This window comes from Excalfactoria chinensis, chromosome 4 (genome assembly GCF_039878825.1).
Source record: "Excalfactoria chinensis isolate bCotChi1 chromosome 4, bCotChi1.hap2, whole genome shotgun sequence".
NCBI lineage: Eukaryota > Metazoa > Chordata > Aves > Galliformes > Phasianidae > Excalfactoria > Excalfactoria chinensis.
The window spans coordinates 46,954,978-46,974,486 of NC_092828.1; the positions used below are offsets into that span (position 1 = coordinate 46,954,978).

General features: G+C 36.4%; 1 protein-coding gene across 2 annotated transcripts in view; it reads right to left on the reverse strand.

Annotated features, from left to right (window-relative positions):
* Positions 1-18,619, reverse strand: part of AGA (aspartylglucosaminidase) — a 22,388-nt gene extending 3,769 nt beyond the window's left edge. The window contains exons 1-9 of one of the 2 annotated variants that reach the window (XR_011903387.1): positions 18,460-18,619; positions 16,591-16,744; positions 15,891-16,003; positions 14,132-14,244; positions 13,021-13,132; positions 12,106-12,181; positions 11,451-11,558; positions 9,193-9,326; positions 8,250-8,407 (exon numbers count right to left, since the gene is read on the reverse strand). Coding sequence is in view for 1 of the 2 variants with exons in the window: in XM_072334728.1 (XP_072190829.1) it covers positions 8,307-8,407; positions 9,193-9,326; positions 11,451-11,558; positions 12,106-12,181; positions 13,021-13,132; positions 14,132-14,244; positions 15,891-16,003; positions 16,591-16,744; positions 18,460-18,580 (1,032 nt within the window). In the remaining variant the exon portion in view is untranslated. Of the gene's footprint in view, positions 1-7,267; positions 8,408-9,192; positions 9,327-11,450; positions 11,559-12,105; positions 12,182-13,020; positions 13,133-14,131; positions 14,245-15,890; positions 16,004-16,590; positions 16,745-18,459 lie in introns of those variants that run through there. The other variant, XM_072334728.1, reaches the window with a different exon arrangement.
* Between the last annotated feature and the right edge of the window lie 890 nt (positions 18,620-19,509).

Here is a 19,509-nt window from a genome sequence, read left to right on the forward strand (position 1 = left end):
ACTACTTTCACATGAAATCAAAAGGTATGGCATTGTCTTTCATAGACTTCAGAGCAAGTGCAGGCCTTCTTTCTTGCTAAACAAAACCCCTTTGCTAGAAGATTTAAGACTGTATTCAACTCTTTCCTTTGTCCTTCTGCACTATGCAATTTTACTTGCTGTCAGCTACACTTGTATTGACATTTACTGATGAAAGCTCAAGTTAAACATCTAGCACATTAATATCCTGCAAGTATTTATTTTTATTCCTTTAATGTTTGAAAGGTTGTTTACAATGTCCAATTTTCATTTAAGTATTTAGAACATATATTAAAGAACCATTTAGAAAAGGTAGGAAATATACCCTATTTTGTACTGAGCTCAGACTAAACAGCATTCAACCTCAGTTTACGAGTGAATCTAACTGCACACTTCACTGAATTGATGCCTACATTTTGCTGACACATCTGTGCTTGAGGCTGATTCCAGCCACCTCCAAAAATACTCAAAGTGGGCCTTAGTGTAACAGCTTGAACATCTTCAGGTAAGAACTCATTTGTACTCCAATAGTTTGTAGTTTATGCATAACAAATAAATGAAGATTTTCAAAGAAAACTGCATACATGTACTACACTAGACAGCAGCTTGAGTATTAGCTGATCCCACTGCAGAGCTTCACACTTTATTTGGTCCTACACAGCAGTGCAAATGAATCAAGGATAAAAAAAATTATATACTCCTGAATTATTCAGGTATGCAGATACTACAGCAACAACAGAACATACATAGATGAAGCTTTTGTAAATTATTACTTGTTTCAATATAGTAGGAATTATAACATTGAAACACAGAATTGGGATCCTATGCAAGCAGCCAGTATCTACAGAACTCTTAAGTATATAAGCAATAAAACAGACAAGGTGGAATTCAAGCAGGTTAAAAAAAAAAACAACACCACCACAAAACCCTAAAATCCTAATGTGTACACACAAAAGGAGGCAAAACAAAAGAAAACAAACCAAGACCATAGCAGCTAGATCACTAACTGTACACTCAAAACATTCTTTAGCAAGTCCCAGCTCACAGCAGTGTGATGCTCGTTCACACGTAATAAATCAGGTACTGCTGCAATTCAAAACAAACAGTATTTTTCCTTCACTCACTGCTCCCGTTTTACCTAGTGCCCATTAATTTCAAATTCAAAGTCTCTTGAGTTCACAGATGAATTAACTTTATTTTTGATTTAATACTTTATCAATAAATGAAGAACATGAAAAAATTCAAGTACTTGAACTTTGTTACTTAAATCTGCAAAGACCAGCTAAAGCCTATTTTACATACAACCACTTACCTATATCTATTGTAAGGTCTCTGCAACGTAACACAGTATGCAGGATTGACAGTTCTGATGGTAATAAATACTGAAAAAGGCCATTCTTGAGACAGCACTGTTAATCAAGCCACATTCAGCTATCTGGTCAAAAACACCAGTCATTCTGTTAATTGCGAGGCTTCAGGTGACAATCAGCTAGCAGGCTCTGCTGATTGAGATGAACCTTTTAATGATAGCTTAGATGATTATCTTCAATTTCTATTTAAAGACTGCTTAGGCTGCTTGATCAAAATTACTGATGAAAAATTTGTCACTGAGGTTGGCATTGTTTCCTGGGAATAGGCACAATACTGGGCAGTAAATCAACTCTGAAGCTCAGTATGGTGCTCTCAAGCTTCCACTCGTGTGGCAGCTCTACAGGCTGAGCCACCAACTTGCAGCAGAGCTCAAGAGCTCTTCAAGTTGCTGAAGAGTGATGTACAGCCCGCTCACAACAGCTACTAGTTGCCAAAAGAGCATGTTGGGAACAATATCCGAGATTCCCATTCATTCTCCATCCCATTTGTGAATGCACAAAGGGAAAGGTTCTGCCTAGCACCATTAGTCAATAGCAAATTGAAATGATGGAATATTTATCTGGCATTAGCACTTACATTATTATGACACACTACACTGCTGTTATAAAACTTTATGCAAGACTGAATTCCTAATCTCAACTCCAAAAGACTTGACTTTTCAAATTAAGTTAGAGTTGTACATCTGTTTTTGAATGCAATTGGAGATACCTTAGCTCAGCTGAGCAAACAGGCGCTTATCTCAGGTCTAAACCTCTTTGTGATACAGTAACCAGATAGCCCAGTGACAGATCCCCCCGAGAGCCCAAATACAGCAGTCAGCCAAAAACATGATAATATTAACACAAAGCATAAATCACAGTAATTTTCTATTACATAGTCAAGAATTCACAGCGCTCACATTTTCACAAATCACTGTGAAACCTCAGTTGCTTTGAAATATGACATTTCAAGTCATACAACCTCCATATAGGAAAGTCAAATTCATATTCTAATCAAGAGAAGGGCAGTAATATATATATATGCATATATATATATCTGTTGCATGGAGATTCTGCACTTACCCATTCTAAAGACAGAAACTCTATGTTAAAGAATTAACAACTTAAAATACAGAAGAGGAAGATGTGACAAGAGAAACATTACAACAGCTTGTTGATTAGAATTCTCCTTTAAGTGGGAATTCTTGATACAAACCCTCATTTCTTACTGCTCTGAATTTTCCTGGGGAGAAATGGTTAGGGTGGGCTTGAAGGCTGAATCATGAAGCCTACTTGAAAGACAGGCACCTTACTTCAGTCTTCAGAAAAGCTGTGAAGAGATTACTTTTGCCAGTCTGAAAATGTACTGTCACCAGCTGAAAAACCTACTGCATTCCTCAGTTTCCTATTGTGTATGCTTTTTTCCCTCCTGCATTGTGCTTTGTGTTGGTAATAACAGCTGGGTGACTGTACGGTAAAGCAAAATAGCCTGTTTACTCATGCTCCAAGAAAGAGCTAGAAAAAAAAAATAAATTAAGGTTAGTTTTCAACCAGCCAAACAAGTTGATGCATTTTTTTGGAGCTGCAAAATCACCAAAACCAATTACACAAATGCATACTGCAGGATGGAAGTATTATCACTCCTTCATGGGCACCAAAATCTTGATCTAACTAAAATCATGCAAAGATGGACAAAGCTCAAAACTTAGCCTTCTCTGCAGCACCTTACTAGCTAATCACTCTCTGTACAGTACAGAGGTTTTCGTGGGATTTCATTACCACCACTGTAACTATCTGCCTAGAAGCATGAGATGGTATTCTACACATTCCTAAGGGATGAGACACATACTCCTCCACCAAACAGCTTCAACCAAATTGCCCTGGAGCTATTTGTTACTGAACTTTGATAAGCAATTATGAATCCCACAGCAGAACCATTGGACAGAAATGCAGGCATCTGCATTTGCATTTCACATAAACGGCAGATGGAAGACAGAGAAGACAGACTGCTGGATAAAGCATGAGGATGTTCAGGTGCACCCTAGTTCCTGAAGCAGGACTGGCAGACAAGTAATCACCAGAAAAGAGCAGACAAGAAGGAAAAAAAAACAAAACAAACACAAAAAGCTGTTAGCATCCTTAAACCTGTGCAATAGTGATGTCACTTGCCTCAAGTCTCATTTTGTGAAGCTACCACTTTGAATAAGAAGTAACTGAAATTGTCAAAATTACAGCCAAAAAGCATGATCCCGTGTAATTTCATGTTGTCAGGTTCATAAGAACAGGAAGAAATTGAATTTAAACAGTTACTGATTGTTAGCATCGCAGCTACTCCACTATAATTCTTCTTCTACTTCACAACATGAAAATTAGTTTTCAGTAACAAGCAAATTAACAAAACATTACTGTATATGAATTAGAAATGTTTATAATAATTTGTACATTCACCCTTTTAATCTACAGTGCTGTATTTCATCTATTACTGTAAATCCTTAAGAGAAAAACATCTTAAGAACTGATTAGGCAACAAAAACATGCTAATTAATTCCTTGTCACTTCTTAATTCCCAGAAAGAGTGCTGCTGATACAAATATTAATTTATGGAAAGTTTTAGTTGCTTTGTACTTTTCTATGCATCACCTTGCCAATCAAACCTTCATTCTCAGAGATTATTATAATTTGCCATGGAAATTTTCTCATAACAATGAATATCCAGGAGCAGTGTTAAGCAAGAAGCACAAGCATTTTTATTGTCAAGTAGCCTGTTGTATTATACTCAATAAATTACAGTTTTATATATATATATATATGTATATATATATTGACAGTGACTACTTATGAACAAAATCTTATGACCTAGTTTAGTATAATCCCAAATCTGTAATACTGTAGCATTGCCACTGTGCAATCTACTGTGATACTGTCTCAATTTGCTAAAAAAATGCAACCTCTATAGTCATCATATAAATCACTAAGTCACAAATTAGTTCAATAGATAACACTAAATATGTTTTTCTACTTACAAATAATAATAATAAAAAAAAAATCTTTTCATGGGGCAGAAAGGCATGCAGGACAGTTGTGGTGACAAAGGAAACAACTTCCTAAAAACCTAATTTACTGCTCACAACTGAGCAGAATCTACTTTACCAAGGTCCTGTGCAATAACAGAGAACCTACTGAAGTGAAGGTAATGAATAAAATGAATGCAGTAATAGCCCGCAGAAATTAACATGAAGGCAAACATTCCTGACACTTCAAACAGTAAAACATCCAGATTATAAAACTCTACATGAGAGAAATTACTTAGCTTATATTTCCAATTTCAGTTTTACAATTACAGGCTGGTTTAATATTATGGTTGCTTAATATTATGAAATATTACTGCCACATATAAGTGTGTAAATGTAAATACTTAATGTCATTTCTTTTAAATACTTCCCAATAAGTAAGCATTTAATCTTATAACAAGAAGAGCCAAAGTTGGAGCACCATGCTGCACCTTCCATGATCTGTTACCCCCAGATACTACAAAGATTAATACAGTTTGCAAATACAATCAGAAAGTCACACTTAATCTGATACTTTCACAAAAGCCTTCCTCCCATTTGAAAAATTAGGTTACATAACAATCCCTGTGTGTCTGTAAACAAGTGCAGGTTCTTTCCATCTGCACCTAAGAATACTCAAATACACCAACGTTACTGTTTGTCCTGCTAAACTGAAGTTCTTCTTCCTCAAGATCTTCAACTGACAAATACTAAGTATAAATATAAAACTCAACTCAACTTTGCAACCATGTTCAAGTGCCAGAACTCACAGCTTTCTATGTTTTAAACAACAGAGACAATCAAAACAAATAAGATTTGGCAGCAAATGAAATTCCAGCTGAAATGTAACTTGGAGTCTGCCTGGAAAATAAGCAGAAGCATTATGAGAGCTCATCAGTTCTAAATAATAAAAACTTTCATATTTACAACTCTACCTGGGAAAAAGAATGATTAACAACAAAACAAACAGCTCATCTTTCAAATACTTACTCCCCATCATACTAAAAAAAACATAAAATCACCAGTAAGAGAAAATCTCACAACAACTGGCACAATTTGAAGTTGCTAATTGCTTTTATTTCACATATCACCACCTGTTACTGTAAACACCAGCTAATCACACCAAGAGTTTTATACCAACAGGTGAATTCAGCTACATTTCTTCCAGCTGGCTGGGGAAACAAAAAACACAGCAAATATTGCTAAATGTACAAAGATCTAAAACTGTTTGCTACTTGACTCAGCAGCTCAAACAGTAACAAACTGGTCATAAAATCTTGAGAATCTCACATCTGCTAGGTAGTTATTTAGCAGTGCTGTTTTGCTGTAAATTTAATGGAACTTAAGTAGAATGAATAGACCCCCTAGTAAGAACACCTGTAGTCCAGTGCTCAACATATATCACTTCTGTATCAGAGATAATGTAACGGTATCACCAAGGTGTTTCCTTACCGCACTACATCAAATGAAATGATAATTTGGTGAGAAGTGTTAGAAAGAAGCAGGTTAGCTTGAAGCTAATGAACATAAAGACTTAAACAAAAAACACACAGACATGAAGCATTCAACTTGCAAGTCTCATGTTTTGTGTCATTTTCTTCTGTATTTTGTAGTAAAGTGAATAAATTAAAAAAAGTACATCAATGCAAGTTTTTTTCTGTAACCATGGCAAACAAAGTTTTACTCATTTGTCTCATAACAGCACATCTGTAATTTAATACATTGTCAAATTAACTGCATATTCAAATAATTCGCACAAACAACTTACATCATTAAACCACACATATTAAATATGTACATCTCATGGAGATGAACAATTTTCCTCAGGAATGGATGAACAGACTATGCAGAAAGTTAGAACTCTAACTCAGTGACGTCAAATACACCTTTGAAGTGCACTTTCAGCATCTAGTCCTAACTTTTGGTTGCTTTTTTAGCTAATGCAGTGACACAAACACACTAAAAAGCAGGTCACCAATGTTCTCAGGCTCTCAGGAAAATGAATCCTAGATTCACTTGCAGCACTTTGCAATGCTAAAATTCAGCTGCAGAACTGAACTGCTATGTTCATCATTTGCAACGTTATCTTTAAAGAAATAATAATTGTTATTCTACTTATCTATTTGTTCTTGACTGCCTGAAGTTACAGGTACAGATACTTTTTCATTCACTCCATCTTAAAATACAGCAGCTATGGCAGAATGGCTGTAGGTGGGAGAGATGGAAAACACCATAAACTGCTGCAGTTACACACAATAAGAGCTCCTTTGACAAAAGCCTGTTGTGGCCTATTGTGAACTCTGTATTATTAGGTGCTCCAAAGATGCAGCGACAGAAGTGAATCTTCCAAATAAATGAGTTTCCTGACCTAGTTCAACAGCAGGCCATTAAAGATGACTACTGTAGATTGAATGTTTTCTCCAGCTTCTAAACATACATCTTGGAACATAAGGTAAGAATCATTCTAAGGCAAAGTACACAAGCACCAAACAACCTGACTTTAAAAAAGGATACATTAAAGCGTGCTTTTATTACCAAAACATTGTATTAACGTAGATAAAAATATAGATAGTAAAAAGTAGATAAAAAATAATGTTTATGAAAAGGTGTACTCATTTTGCTTGCTTAACTCCCCCCCCTTTAATTTTGTTCCTATTAAACTCAAGGTTGCACACAGATACCTCCAGAAAAATCCTCAAGATGCTGAAGAAAGTGCTCAAACCAGGGTTTTGTTTTGATTTTTTTTTTTTTTGCTTTAACTATCATGCTTTAGGTAAGCAACAACATGTTTGCAGTGGTAATGCTCCATAGGAAAATTTAACAGCACACAGCACACTCATGACAAATCACTGTGATTAAGATTCATAATTTAATTTGCAACTTGGAAAAAATCAGTCTCACATCCCATTTACCATCAACAGATTTATACACTTTGATAACAGGGACATTTGGATGTCCTCTACATTCAAAGACATTTCCAGCTATTTTCAATAAAGTTATCTCATTACTCGATCATTAATTAGTACTTCAAAATCTTTTCCACTGCTCTTCAATCCTCATTCATTGCTTGCTAGCATTTGCACATAACTTTCTTTTCAAGAGAAAGAAAAATCAGTTCTAAATCTCAGAATAACAGTTAAACAATCTGAAAATGAATCTCCTGTGCAGAGGCAGAACCCTTTCTCCCCACTGCCCTTTATTCCAGATTTTTGCCAAATACTTGGTTTTAAATGGAAAAGTGAATGACTAGACAGTGGTTATTATACACCACTCTTGCTTATTCAGCTCTTAAGAAAGCAGACAGTATAAGAGCTGTTAGACACTTCATCTCTGTATATGCTACATGATAACCAGTCTACTTTATGAGCTTTCATCTAAAGACTTCTTTTCCAATGACCAAATATTTACTCCCCAAAAGAGTGGGTGCAAGTTGGCATTACTTGGAAGTGAATATACTATAGGTACATTTGTGTGGTATTTGGAACCACAGTTTGACTGTTGGGTTTGTGAAAGTTTGGGAGTTGAGATGCAAGGTAACATCTATTAAATTCCCAATTAAATGACTTCATCTGTGAGGCACATTAAATTCAGCCATTTCACTTAAATGTTGAGTTTTAAATAAAACAGAATCCCTCCATGCTAACTGTGAAAGCATCAGCACTAACCATAATTTTGCAGTTTTATCCACTTTCAGGAAAGTGCATGGAGTCCACCACACAATTTGAAAACAGAACATATTAAAAACAGTGAAGCACCCACATCTATATATCTTTATACTTGTTCACTTGATTATGAAACAACAAAATCAAAGAAACATTTTAAAACATGATACCTTGGGAATCTTTGCACTTTTCCCCTCTAAGTTTAGATGTTAATAAGGTAAAAGATATTAAATACAGTCTACTACTTGCTCAGCTGGCTGACTTTGCGAAGGGCTAAAAACCATGAAGTGAAACTGAGTGAATCCTGGTATTTTATTACATGCCGCACCTAGGAAAGAAAAAATATATAACTTGATAAATTTAGGATCAGTGTATTTTGAATATAAAGTTCTCTAATAAACACCAAATTACTAATTTCTCTACAATGGTTTAATTATTCTTTTACAATCTGTTTAACCCAACACATCTTGAAAATAATTATTTTTAAGTAAAAATACTGTGCTACTGACTGTTGTATAATACAACTCAAAACAGTACCATAAGTTGAGAAAAAAATAATTATCTATTTTTCAGTCCTGATTAACTTAATGAGTTCCTACAACTCTAATCTCTTAAACACAGAATGATGTGAAATAAAAGATCAAAGAATAGCAATAAGCAGTCCAACTAAATAAGCTGTGTTGATTAGCAAATTATATTTGCTACTGATCTGAGAGTTTGCTAATGAGATGCCTGGCACAATGACTGATCTTGGGCTGCTTTGAAGCTATGCTTAACAACCACAATCTCCCTGCCTTATGCCATAATGTTAAAAAACCTTTAAATGAATCTTACACAATCTAGAAGAACACATAAAGGTTGTAAATATTTTTTATTTTTATGAAGTCTTACATAAATTTTGTAAACATCTAAAATATCAAAATGCAGAGGAGAAATTAAAATATCTCAATTTCACATGAGGACAGTTGTCCTGATAACCAGCCTTTGATATTATGAATGGCTGCAGTACTTAAGGAGTAATTAATGACTGCTGTTTTAAAGTCCACCATAAATTTTGCATATCTGTGATCTAGTCAGGGTGAACAAAATAGGTCTGATGAGCAAGATACATACCATAACTTCCAGTTGTATTGGCACAAATAACAGCACCAAAGAACTTTGGAACATGCTTCTGAATTCTGGAAATAACTTTCTGACAGGCTACTGTTGGGTCTGTTCCCATCCTCATATACTCCACTGCTTGATAGCTAAAGCAATTAAAATAAAAGAAAATTAAAACAACCCCACATCCAGACAGTTCGCCAAACTCAGGTGAGAGATTAGCTTGAGAGATTTAGAGTGCTTTGAGTTATGGAAACAAACTACAAACTAGCAATTATTATTCAATATAGTGTTTTAAAAACAGTATTAAAAGGAATTTCAAGATGTCATTTACGCCATCTGTTATTCTAAGGCAAGGCCAAACCTGTGGTAACCTGATCATCTGCAGCAGAAGAAGCTAAGATACAGATCAGTTTAACAACTAAGTAGATGACGAGTTACTGGATTTTTTATTGTACTACTAAGTTTTACATGAGGAATTATTACTAGTTTTCAAAATGACCTATCTGAAGGTAATTTCATTTGTTAAAAAAAAAAAAAAAGTAAGAACAAAACCTCTGAAATTACACACCCCTCAGCCCCATTTATTTATTCCAGTAAGCATTAAAAATATTTGGCAGGAGATGCAAGCTTCAGGAGAAATTCAGAATTGGAAAAAAAACTTTTCTTTCATAAATACAAAAGGTATAACGCTCAGATCAAGACCCCGAGCCACTTTCAAAACTCTCGTAAGATGATATTTAAAACATAATAAATCTTACTCTAAATGCAAAATAATCAAGATGAGTTTCCTTTGCATCACTCTACAAATGATAACACAGGCAAAGTTTGAGATAGATCACTTGCATTTCCAAGATGTCATCAGTGGTAAAACCTACCAACAATCCAACCTTTTATTGTTGTTTACTTTCAGAAGCAGAAGATTAAATGACAATGCATAATTTACTCAAAAGCAAACAACACTAAATTTTGTCTTGATGAAAGATACATAAATAAATACCTCAACTTGTTACACTAACAAACATTGATCCACAGATAGCATTAACTATAGATGCCATCAAAGTGCCTCAAAGAGACATTTCCTTGCATTCTCTGTCTCCCTATTACCCTTGTTTTTTAATACTAATTGTGAAGGTTCAAGTTATCTAACTGTAACTATATCTAAATATAAAGCTATATGTCACAGGGGTATCCTCAATAATCAAACTAAAGTAAGATATTAGTGTCTTAAAACAAAAAAAAAAAAAGCAGCAGTCAGAAACCATTAGAAATGTTACCCTTGATTTGACACTTCCTGCCTTTCTGATAGATCAATTCCATTCTTATTTTATTATCTTATATTATATTATATATATATATTATATTATATTTATATTTAATATAATTATATCATGACATTAAGAAAGATCTGATCTACAAGGAACCTGTGACTATCTAGACTGAGCTCTCTAAAATCAACTGAAGCAAACATTAAATGTTTTAAGCATTACAAACAAACTTTTCAGGCCACTAATGAGCAACGTACATTTTTACTGATTAATCTCATAGTGGAACCCAACTCACAACTACTGTCAGTATCTGATTCCCCAAAATGATTCACAAAGTTGTGGATTCACAAAGTTGTGAATTTCTGTCTTGGACCAGCTTCACACCCATTATGGACTGTAACTTTTAAAAATATACATCTATCAGTAGGCAGCTGACAGAGTTTCAGAAGGAGTACTTGGGTAATGTAAAGGCTGGTGCTTTAGATTCCATAAAGCATCAGTGCTCATTATGTTCAGCATAGGCTACCATAAAGCTTTCCTTTCAAGACTGGTCCACTAGAATGACTGTCAACATTCAGTGCTGTAAACAGCTGTATTTTACAGTTTATGCAGGCACAATGACAGCAACAAGCCATCTCTTCCGGTTTCAAATTAGATATTACTTAGCCTTTTTACAGTGACACTCCCCTACATTCCTCAATAAACCAAGAGTCACTCATCATATTTTCTAGAGTTTATAAGACTTATTTCTCTCATAGCAAAGCACTTTGAAGCAAAAAGCCCATCTATTCTGTTAAGGAAACTGCAAGTTGGTAATACACTCATTACTGCTGTCTGTCTACTCTCAGCTAGGCAGAATTTCTACTGTTCTTCCCCTTACATTCCTTTCTCTCTCACCTCAAGAACCATTAAGTCAGACAGTCTTTCAGTCAGTCAATTACACAATTTGCTGAGCTTCCATTCTGCTTTTGAAAGCTAGTAAAGTCTGCCCTAAGGACAAACCTGGGTAAGAAGCGCATCATGATGTCACCATCTCCAGTGGCTGCAGCTCCTCCAGCTGTACTATCAGCATAGGATCCTGCTCCAGCTATTGGAGAATCTCCAACACGGCTGCAGTGAACAATGAAAAAAAAGTATTATACAAAAGGGAACTGAAATTTACTAATGCCAGTGAGATAATACTAATGCAATAGCTCTTGGCCTAATATCAGGAAATTCTTATGGCTTGAGTATCCCTTTAACTTTGTCAACTTAATCACCTCCAGCTGAGTTAGCATTAAACCTATAGGAGTACAGAACAGGTAAAGAGGTCACTTCACTGCAGTCAGAAGTCTCATCATAAAAACCACTGACAAAGAGATCCGCAATAATTTGATCTGAGGCTTAGTCCACCTTCAGCCCACCTTAAATTTACTTCTACAAATACACCAGTTTTTTGTATGCCTGCCTGGACAATTAAAAACCAGAAAAACAAACACTCCTTCACACAAGTTGTATCTGTTCCTTAGCATTTGGATTTATGGCAGTGCCTTGCAATAACTACAGATAATTTTGTAAATCTTACTCTCTAAAACATACATTGTTTCATCTTAACATAAGGTTAACACAGGAAATGAAACAACAAAAGAGTTCTCTTTGCAAAATTAGAGATACTAACCCTGGAATTTTGTGGACGCCACCATTAGTAGATGTCCCAGAAGCAACAGTTCCACTCTTACCAATTACAACCATACCTAAAATTTTCAACAGGTATGAAACATACTCAGACATGCAGACAAATATTAAATTGTCACCATGCATCTCGCCACCAAATAAAACCACGGTATACAGATTTTTTAAGTTATCAATATGCTGAAATACAAAAAAAATGTATCCTTGAAGAAGTTATTTGTAAACTTCTTCTATTCTGCTTACAGAACAGAAGAAAAAGGTCAGCATACTTTATTTTATGTGTTTAGGGACAATTTGACAAACTCTGCCTTTGGCAACAAGTCTCACTTTTTATTCATTTCTCCCACTTCTGCAAAGTCTTTTAAGTTGGTCTGACAGCTATATGGGAGATATGACCTAAGTTAACTACAGTCAAGATAAAAATAACTATTTTTAACCTTGATCAGTTTTCTAAGCATATATACTTCCCAGACAGTTGTGCTAAGGTGTCTAAGGGGGAAGCAGTAGAGTAATAACAAGAGACAACAAAAGAGGAAGAAGTGACTGCGCAACCAGTGCACTGGAAAAATATATCCTACACTTAGGAACTTGATCCTAACAAATCAATAACAGTCTTGAAATTGCTAGGAATTAAATATTATGAAATTAGGTTTTTATATGAAATATTGTGCTTTAAACTCAGCATGAGTTAGAACCGCCACTTGCAACACTGGAGGGCCCGGGTTCGAATCCCCCCTGTGGTGCAAGTGGTACAAGTGCTGCTCTGCTACACTAGAGGGCTTGAATCCCGGGAGTTGGACTCAATGATCTCTAAGGTCCCTTCCAACTTGCACAATACTATGATACTATGAACAGACGAATGAAGAAAAAAATAGAAACAGAGCAACCAAAAAGTTGTTACCAATAGTATCATGATTATGAACGTTTCTTTGTGAAATGGTCCCCTCTTCAAACGAAACTTTTTCAAGCCGCTTATATGGTCCACAGGACTTTGAAGAATCTGGTACCACATTCTGTAATTATATGCATGAATAATAAATTATGCTTAATTTCAGATTAATTTCAAAATGTTACACTCCATATCTATAAACCACTACACAAGTATTATATGCCTGATATGTAAATTATGCAGCTGTACTAATATCCTACACTTGGAGGAATGAATTTAAAGAATGAAGACTGACTTCTAGTACTATATGGTAAAAAGGTCTTTCAAGTAAATTGTTGATGAAACCAGATATTCTCTTTTGCTTAACAGACTGGTCAAAAAAAAGTTCATTTGTCAACAACATGAATAATTTTTTTTTTCTTTTTTAAGATAAACTTTAAAAACTTAAAAAATTTAAAAAAGTAAATTGAGTTTACTTCAATAACTTCAAGACATTACATCAAGTCACTGTTCAAGTACTTTAAAGAACAACTGAAAATGAGAATACATACCAGTTTAAAATGGCTCAACAATGCAGCATTTTAGATGCAAGAAACAACAAAGGTACAGCACAAGTGTACAAACCTGCAACAGCTATACCAAAATAGAACAAGTCCACCACAAAAGACAAGTTTAACAGACAGCTGCACTGATCTGACGTGTCCACAGTTCTGCATAAAGCCACTGTGTTTATGGAAGCTAAATTTTATTGTAAAATTTTCTTCCAGAAACCTATCCACGCATCAGGAATTACTCTCACTGCTTTGTTTAGCATAACAAGTTCTGCCCAAATTTAGAGTTAAAAAAAAAAACAAACAAACCAAAAAACAAAAAGCATATATATATATATCATATCAAATCTCTGTTGTAAGTAAGGTCAAAACTGCAAGATTCAAGAAGAGCTAGTCATATACTCTTCCTGAGTCCAAGCATTTGAAAAATCCAGGTTTGTTCTGTGTATCATATGGGACAGTTATCCTCCACACATGAAAAAGCAAAACTCCAATGTAAGCTGAAAGGAAGAGTTAAAGCTGCAGTAATGACTGCCTAATACCACCACCCCTTCACCATGACTGCACCGTACCTTCCAGTAGTTTGGCTGACAGCTTTGATTAAGCCACCTTGAATACATTGAAAGAGATCTTTGGGTAGTTAAATCTTCATATGGAAACCCCATGCGTACAGCAAACAGAGAGGCTTTAAAAACAACAACAACAAAAACACATCTTAAACACAGATGTAATCAAAGCCTCTTTACACATAGAATCATGGGAAAGTCACATCTTATGAAACACATCAATGTTTACAATTCTAATATATATATATATATATATTCCCTTTTAATAAAATCGTGCTTGTGTATGCTTGTCCATCATCCTTTCATGACTTCTGAAACTCTGTTTCCAATACAGGAAGCAGAGTTGTTTTTTTTTCCTGTCTGAGCTTTCTCATTAGGATATTCGTCTAAGTATCATATGAGCAAAAGAAGAAAAGGTCAGCCTCACTGTGATTATGAAACTTTCTAATCTATTTGAGACAGGGCCAAAAATTTCCAGCAGACAATAACCAAAACAATGTTTTTCTTAACTTGTAATTATTTTGCACTGAATCTACCTCACCAGACTTACTTCTGCATTGGTATAATTCAACATAACAGCTTTGTCCACATGACTTCATTATGCAAATACTTACCTTCCTAAACTGGACAATGTAATTTAAATCAGTATTCTTCTTCACCTTTCTTCTCTGCTCATTCTACAATCACTAATTAAAAGTACTCTGATATTTGCCTGTGATGGGGAAATGGAGCTTTTCGAACATTTATTCCTCCTCTTTACCAGCTGACTAATTTTTTTTTCCTCAGCACCACCCATTAGATCTCTTAACAAAATCAATTGTAACGTAAATGACAAGTGCTTGAATTAAATAGCATTTGCAAATCCATCTTTCTTTACTCAGGTTTTATGTCAAAACTGTCATCACTTCCTGTATTGCCGTACCTTACTCCTCTGTAGAGTAATAGAAAAATCTGGGTTGTGCTAATTTCTCTGCAATTCGATACACATTAAAATCTTCAAGAATCTTGTATTTTACCAGCTTCAAAGCAGTTGACTCATTTTTAAGGTTCAAACATTTCCTCTTTTTAAGTCCCAACTTCCAAACTTGTCTACATATTTCATTCAGAGCAGCCCCATACATTTTAAAAATCTTCAGTGACAAGCTAAGTAACCTTTCATTAACTATTCAATACCTTCCTGCAACATATATCTCTTTTGAAACTAGTGTTATCCTAAAAGCAGCAGCTCATTACTTAAAACCTCAAGTATTCCTCAAGCTTGAGATTTTGCTCTTTTATGATGCCCAGGTACACACCTCCTAAAGTGATTTTCTACACTCAGATCTTCACCACTTTCTTTAAACTATTAAAAACTATATATAAAAATATAGTATTTGCGCTCAATATAAACTAAAATACTCATATGGGACTGCAGCATCTTATTTCTGTCACTTAGACAGTTACTCCATGATCTTAACAGAAATTTTTGCAGCTAGAACTTCAGTTTCTATAGAATGCTGTAGCAATTCATTTTTAAATCTGTTATCAGTACTACTAGTAAAGCCTTGGGATTACAAGTTAATAATTGGTAAAATACAATAGATCTGTAATTTTCACATGAAACAATAGAATAAAATCTAATTCATACACATGTAACAATAAACTCTTCAGCACTATTTAATAAGATTTACTTGTTTGTCAGGGAATCCCTCCACTCAAGATTTACAAATGACAGTTTTATAATATAAAAAGGTTAAAACCCAGAAACAGTAAAAGGAATAGTTACCTGACTCTCCCACTAACAATGTATGCTTAGTGTGCTCAATGACCTTTCGTGCTACACCGATTGCATTTTTCACATGTCTGAGATCTGCAACTGCCCCAACTTCCATAGTGTTGCTGGAAGCAAGACATATTTAGAAATTATTTTAAAAAATAGTAGCATAATTTCTATTTGGCAAAATCTTTCTTCATGTAAAGTAAAAAATCCATTGCTTTAACACATTGTGTTAATTGCCCTTTGCCACGAATAGGTGGGCATCACATTAGTAGAGAAGAAATTTACTCGTACACTGATACATCATAACCTTGCTTAGGTTGGGAATGTTGCCCAAGTAACAGTTACTCTATCTGGGATAATATAGGGTAACTATTTTGATACACAAACTCATAACCAAACCAAACACCTGCAATTACTTCCTAAGTGGGACAGCCTAAAATTGTAAATAAAATAGAAAAGACAATAGCTACTGAAGTGAAATATTTACGGAAACTGAAGTGAAACATTTATGGAATGAATCAAAAGGGCAAGCTTCGGATGCTAAGATTCTTCTCATGCAGCTATTTATCAAGAGCTGGATTACAAAGTGCAAAATTTCCCTAATAGCTTAGTTGTTCTTCCGCCAAGTGGAAGTTAAACCAATAAGACCACCATGACAGATTTTATACACATCTTACATTGTTTTTTTTCTCCACAGTTATCTTACCCATCCATAATCATCGCATCCAGCGTTGTTTCTCCACTTTCATCTGGGCTTCCTCCATATCCCACACTCCCATCACACTGGTCAACCTCACACTGACCACAGCCTTTCTCAACAGCATCCAGCTCAGATCCACCCAACTGTAATGTTCTCCATGCTGTAATCAATAAAAATAATTCAAGTTAAAGAGGCTCCAGTACTGCTTTAAGACTGTTTTATAGATGGACACTATGAAAATGTGAATTTAAAACAAACAGACAAAAAAAAGACCTCATACCACTAATTCTTATAAGTTAAATAAAGGCAAAATATAAACACAGTCAGGATAAAGTAAATTATCAATTTTCTAAACACTTGTGTGTTGTTGTTTTTTTTTAATATACCTAATCAGTGTTTCTGACTGAGAAACAAAGCTTTTTTTTTTTTCCTAACTGCAAATGTAGTTATTAATGTATTATTTAATTACTATTATTTATTATTTTATTATTTAATAATTATTTATGTATTATTTAATAATGATAATAACTTCTGTACATTAAATAACCTCCTCTATTCAGAACCAAACACTGCACCAGCGCCTATTTAAATCTTTTTATGGGGAGTCAGAGGGCAAAGCAGGCTAAGCAAAACTTTCACCAAAACAAAACTGCAGAATAGAAGGATCTAAGGGTTTAAAACAGCGAAGTAAAGGCTCCTCAGTGACCACATAAGAACAAACAAATATCAGTCTACACCTTCCCTCATTCAACTCTCAGTGTTCTATTCTTTACCATCTACCTCATTGCACTGTTTTGTAAGACATCACAGATGTGCCAACTGTACACAGTTTAAATAAACTGGGCCTGTAGGCTCTGTACACATTCAGCATTTCACAAGGTTGGACCTCAGGCAACATTTCCAGGATGCCTGGGCTTGCTGCTACTGATGGTTGCAATCCTGCTTCCTCCTGCTGCTGCTGGCTCTGGTGCTCCACCACCTGCCACAGTGCAGTGGAGACAGCAGAAGCACACAGCCCAGCTCCTTCTGGCAGCAGTAACACGTTACTCAGTCACAGCCACCTCCAGACATGGCATCTCACAGATTCACAGAACTGAAGGGGCTGGATGGGACCTCTAGAGATCACTAGTCTAACCCCCTGCCAAAGCAGGCTCCCTAGACCAGGCTGCACAGGAGGCTCTTGAATATCGCCAGAGAAGGAGACACCACAGCCCCTTGTGCTCCCCCTGTTCCAGTGCTCCATCGCCATAAGTTCTTATGCACATTTGTGCAGAACTTCCTATGAGCTTCCTATTGTCACAAGCAATGAATGCAGTTGTATGAAAACTGGCCACAGGGGACAAAAAACAAAACAAACAAAAAACAGCAAGGAAAAGGTAACAAAACCTAGCACCCAACTCTGAATATGCTTGTCTTTATTACCAGTTTGAATATGGGGAGTACTGCTCCAGTTCCTACTCCAATTCCTACTCCATCCATTGCTGTGAGCAGCTCTAACAGGTTTTTAAAAGCTGTAAAACAAAGGCCTTGCAGTTCTCCAGTCAATATTTCAGTCGTGACTGACAAGAGGCTTCATAGGTAACTCATTTCACGACTTCCCTAAAGAGTTATTTACAGCCCAACTCTGCTAAAACAACCTATAAGCCCCTTTAAATCACCATGCACATTTAATTTATGCCGACAGATTTGCGCTAGGCAAACCCGTTTCGATCATTAATAGGAGCGAGTCAAGTCCCACACCGCAGCTGTTTAATGGAACGCCTGCCGGCCCGCGGCCCCCCACCAGCTCCCGGAGCCCCCCCCACACGCCAGCGGCCCTTCCACGGGAGGAGCACTCGGTGGCCGGCACTGCCCCAGTCCCCCCCGCCGGACCACCTGTCTCCGTGGCCTTCCTAAACGCCCAAGTGTTGATGACTACGGGCAGAGCGGCGCCGGCCGCCCCACACGGGCCCACCAGCTGCAACGCGATCAGCAGAAAGCGAACAACCGCCGCCATCACTGCGCCCCGCCCGGCGGCGCCTTCGCGACATGGGGAGTGTAGGCCGCGCATGCGCGCGGGACGTGGCGGCCGACGGCCGCTGGAGGCCGTCCGGGACTGCGGTGGGGTGCTGCTGGTGCCGGTCCCTGAAAGGTCCCCTTGGGCCGTAAAGCCATTAAGCACGAGCGTTGCCCTAGTGATCTGAGGGACTTTAGCTACCAGCATGATACACCGCTGCATTCAGGGCTGACGGTGTTGCAGCCCGATGCTTGGTGGCAGCCAGCACTGAGCTGCGTTATAAAAGCGTGGTTTCTGTTTCTACCAGAGGAAGTGGATACAAAATACTCTACTAAAACAAACATAAAAGAATAGAGAGACAAAAATCAACTCAGTGTCCCCAGTTCTTTCCGATAAACAAAACAAAAGCTCATTGCAGCTTTCCAGCGCTTAAAGAGAGTTTGCAGGCAAGGGGGTGTACTGACTTTTTACACGGTCTGATAGCAATGGGTCAAAGAGGAAGGGCTTTAAACTAAAAGAGAGCAGGTTTAGATCAGATGTTAGGAAGATGTTTTTTACTCAGAGAGTGATGAGGTGCTGGACATGTTGCCCAAAGAGGTTGTGGATACAAACACCAGTTACATCTTACCAACACTGTAGCAGGTCTTGTATTTACAGTAAGGAGATAAGTGGATTTCATGTGCTCAACAAGATCAAAAATTGTAGGTATACATAAATTGTAAGTGTGCCCAAGCTGGCTGAGAAAGGCTAAAGCAATATTATTTTTATTGCACCAAATGATTCACACCCTTTGGAATTAAATGGTGGTCGCAAAGCATACGTACTATCCTTTACAACTGAAGTAAGAAAATAATAAAATACAGTTACACTATTGAGTCTGAGTTTAGTAATAACGGCCCTGGTTTCTGCCAGTTCCCAACAGCAAAGCT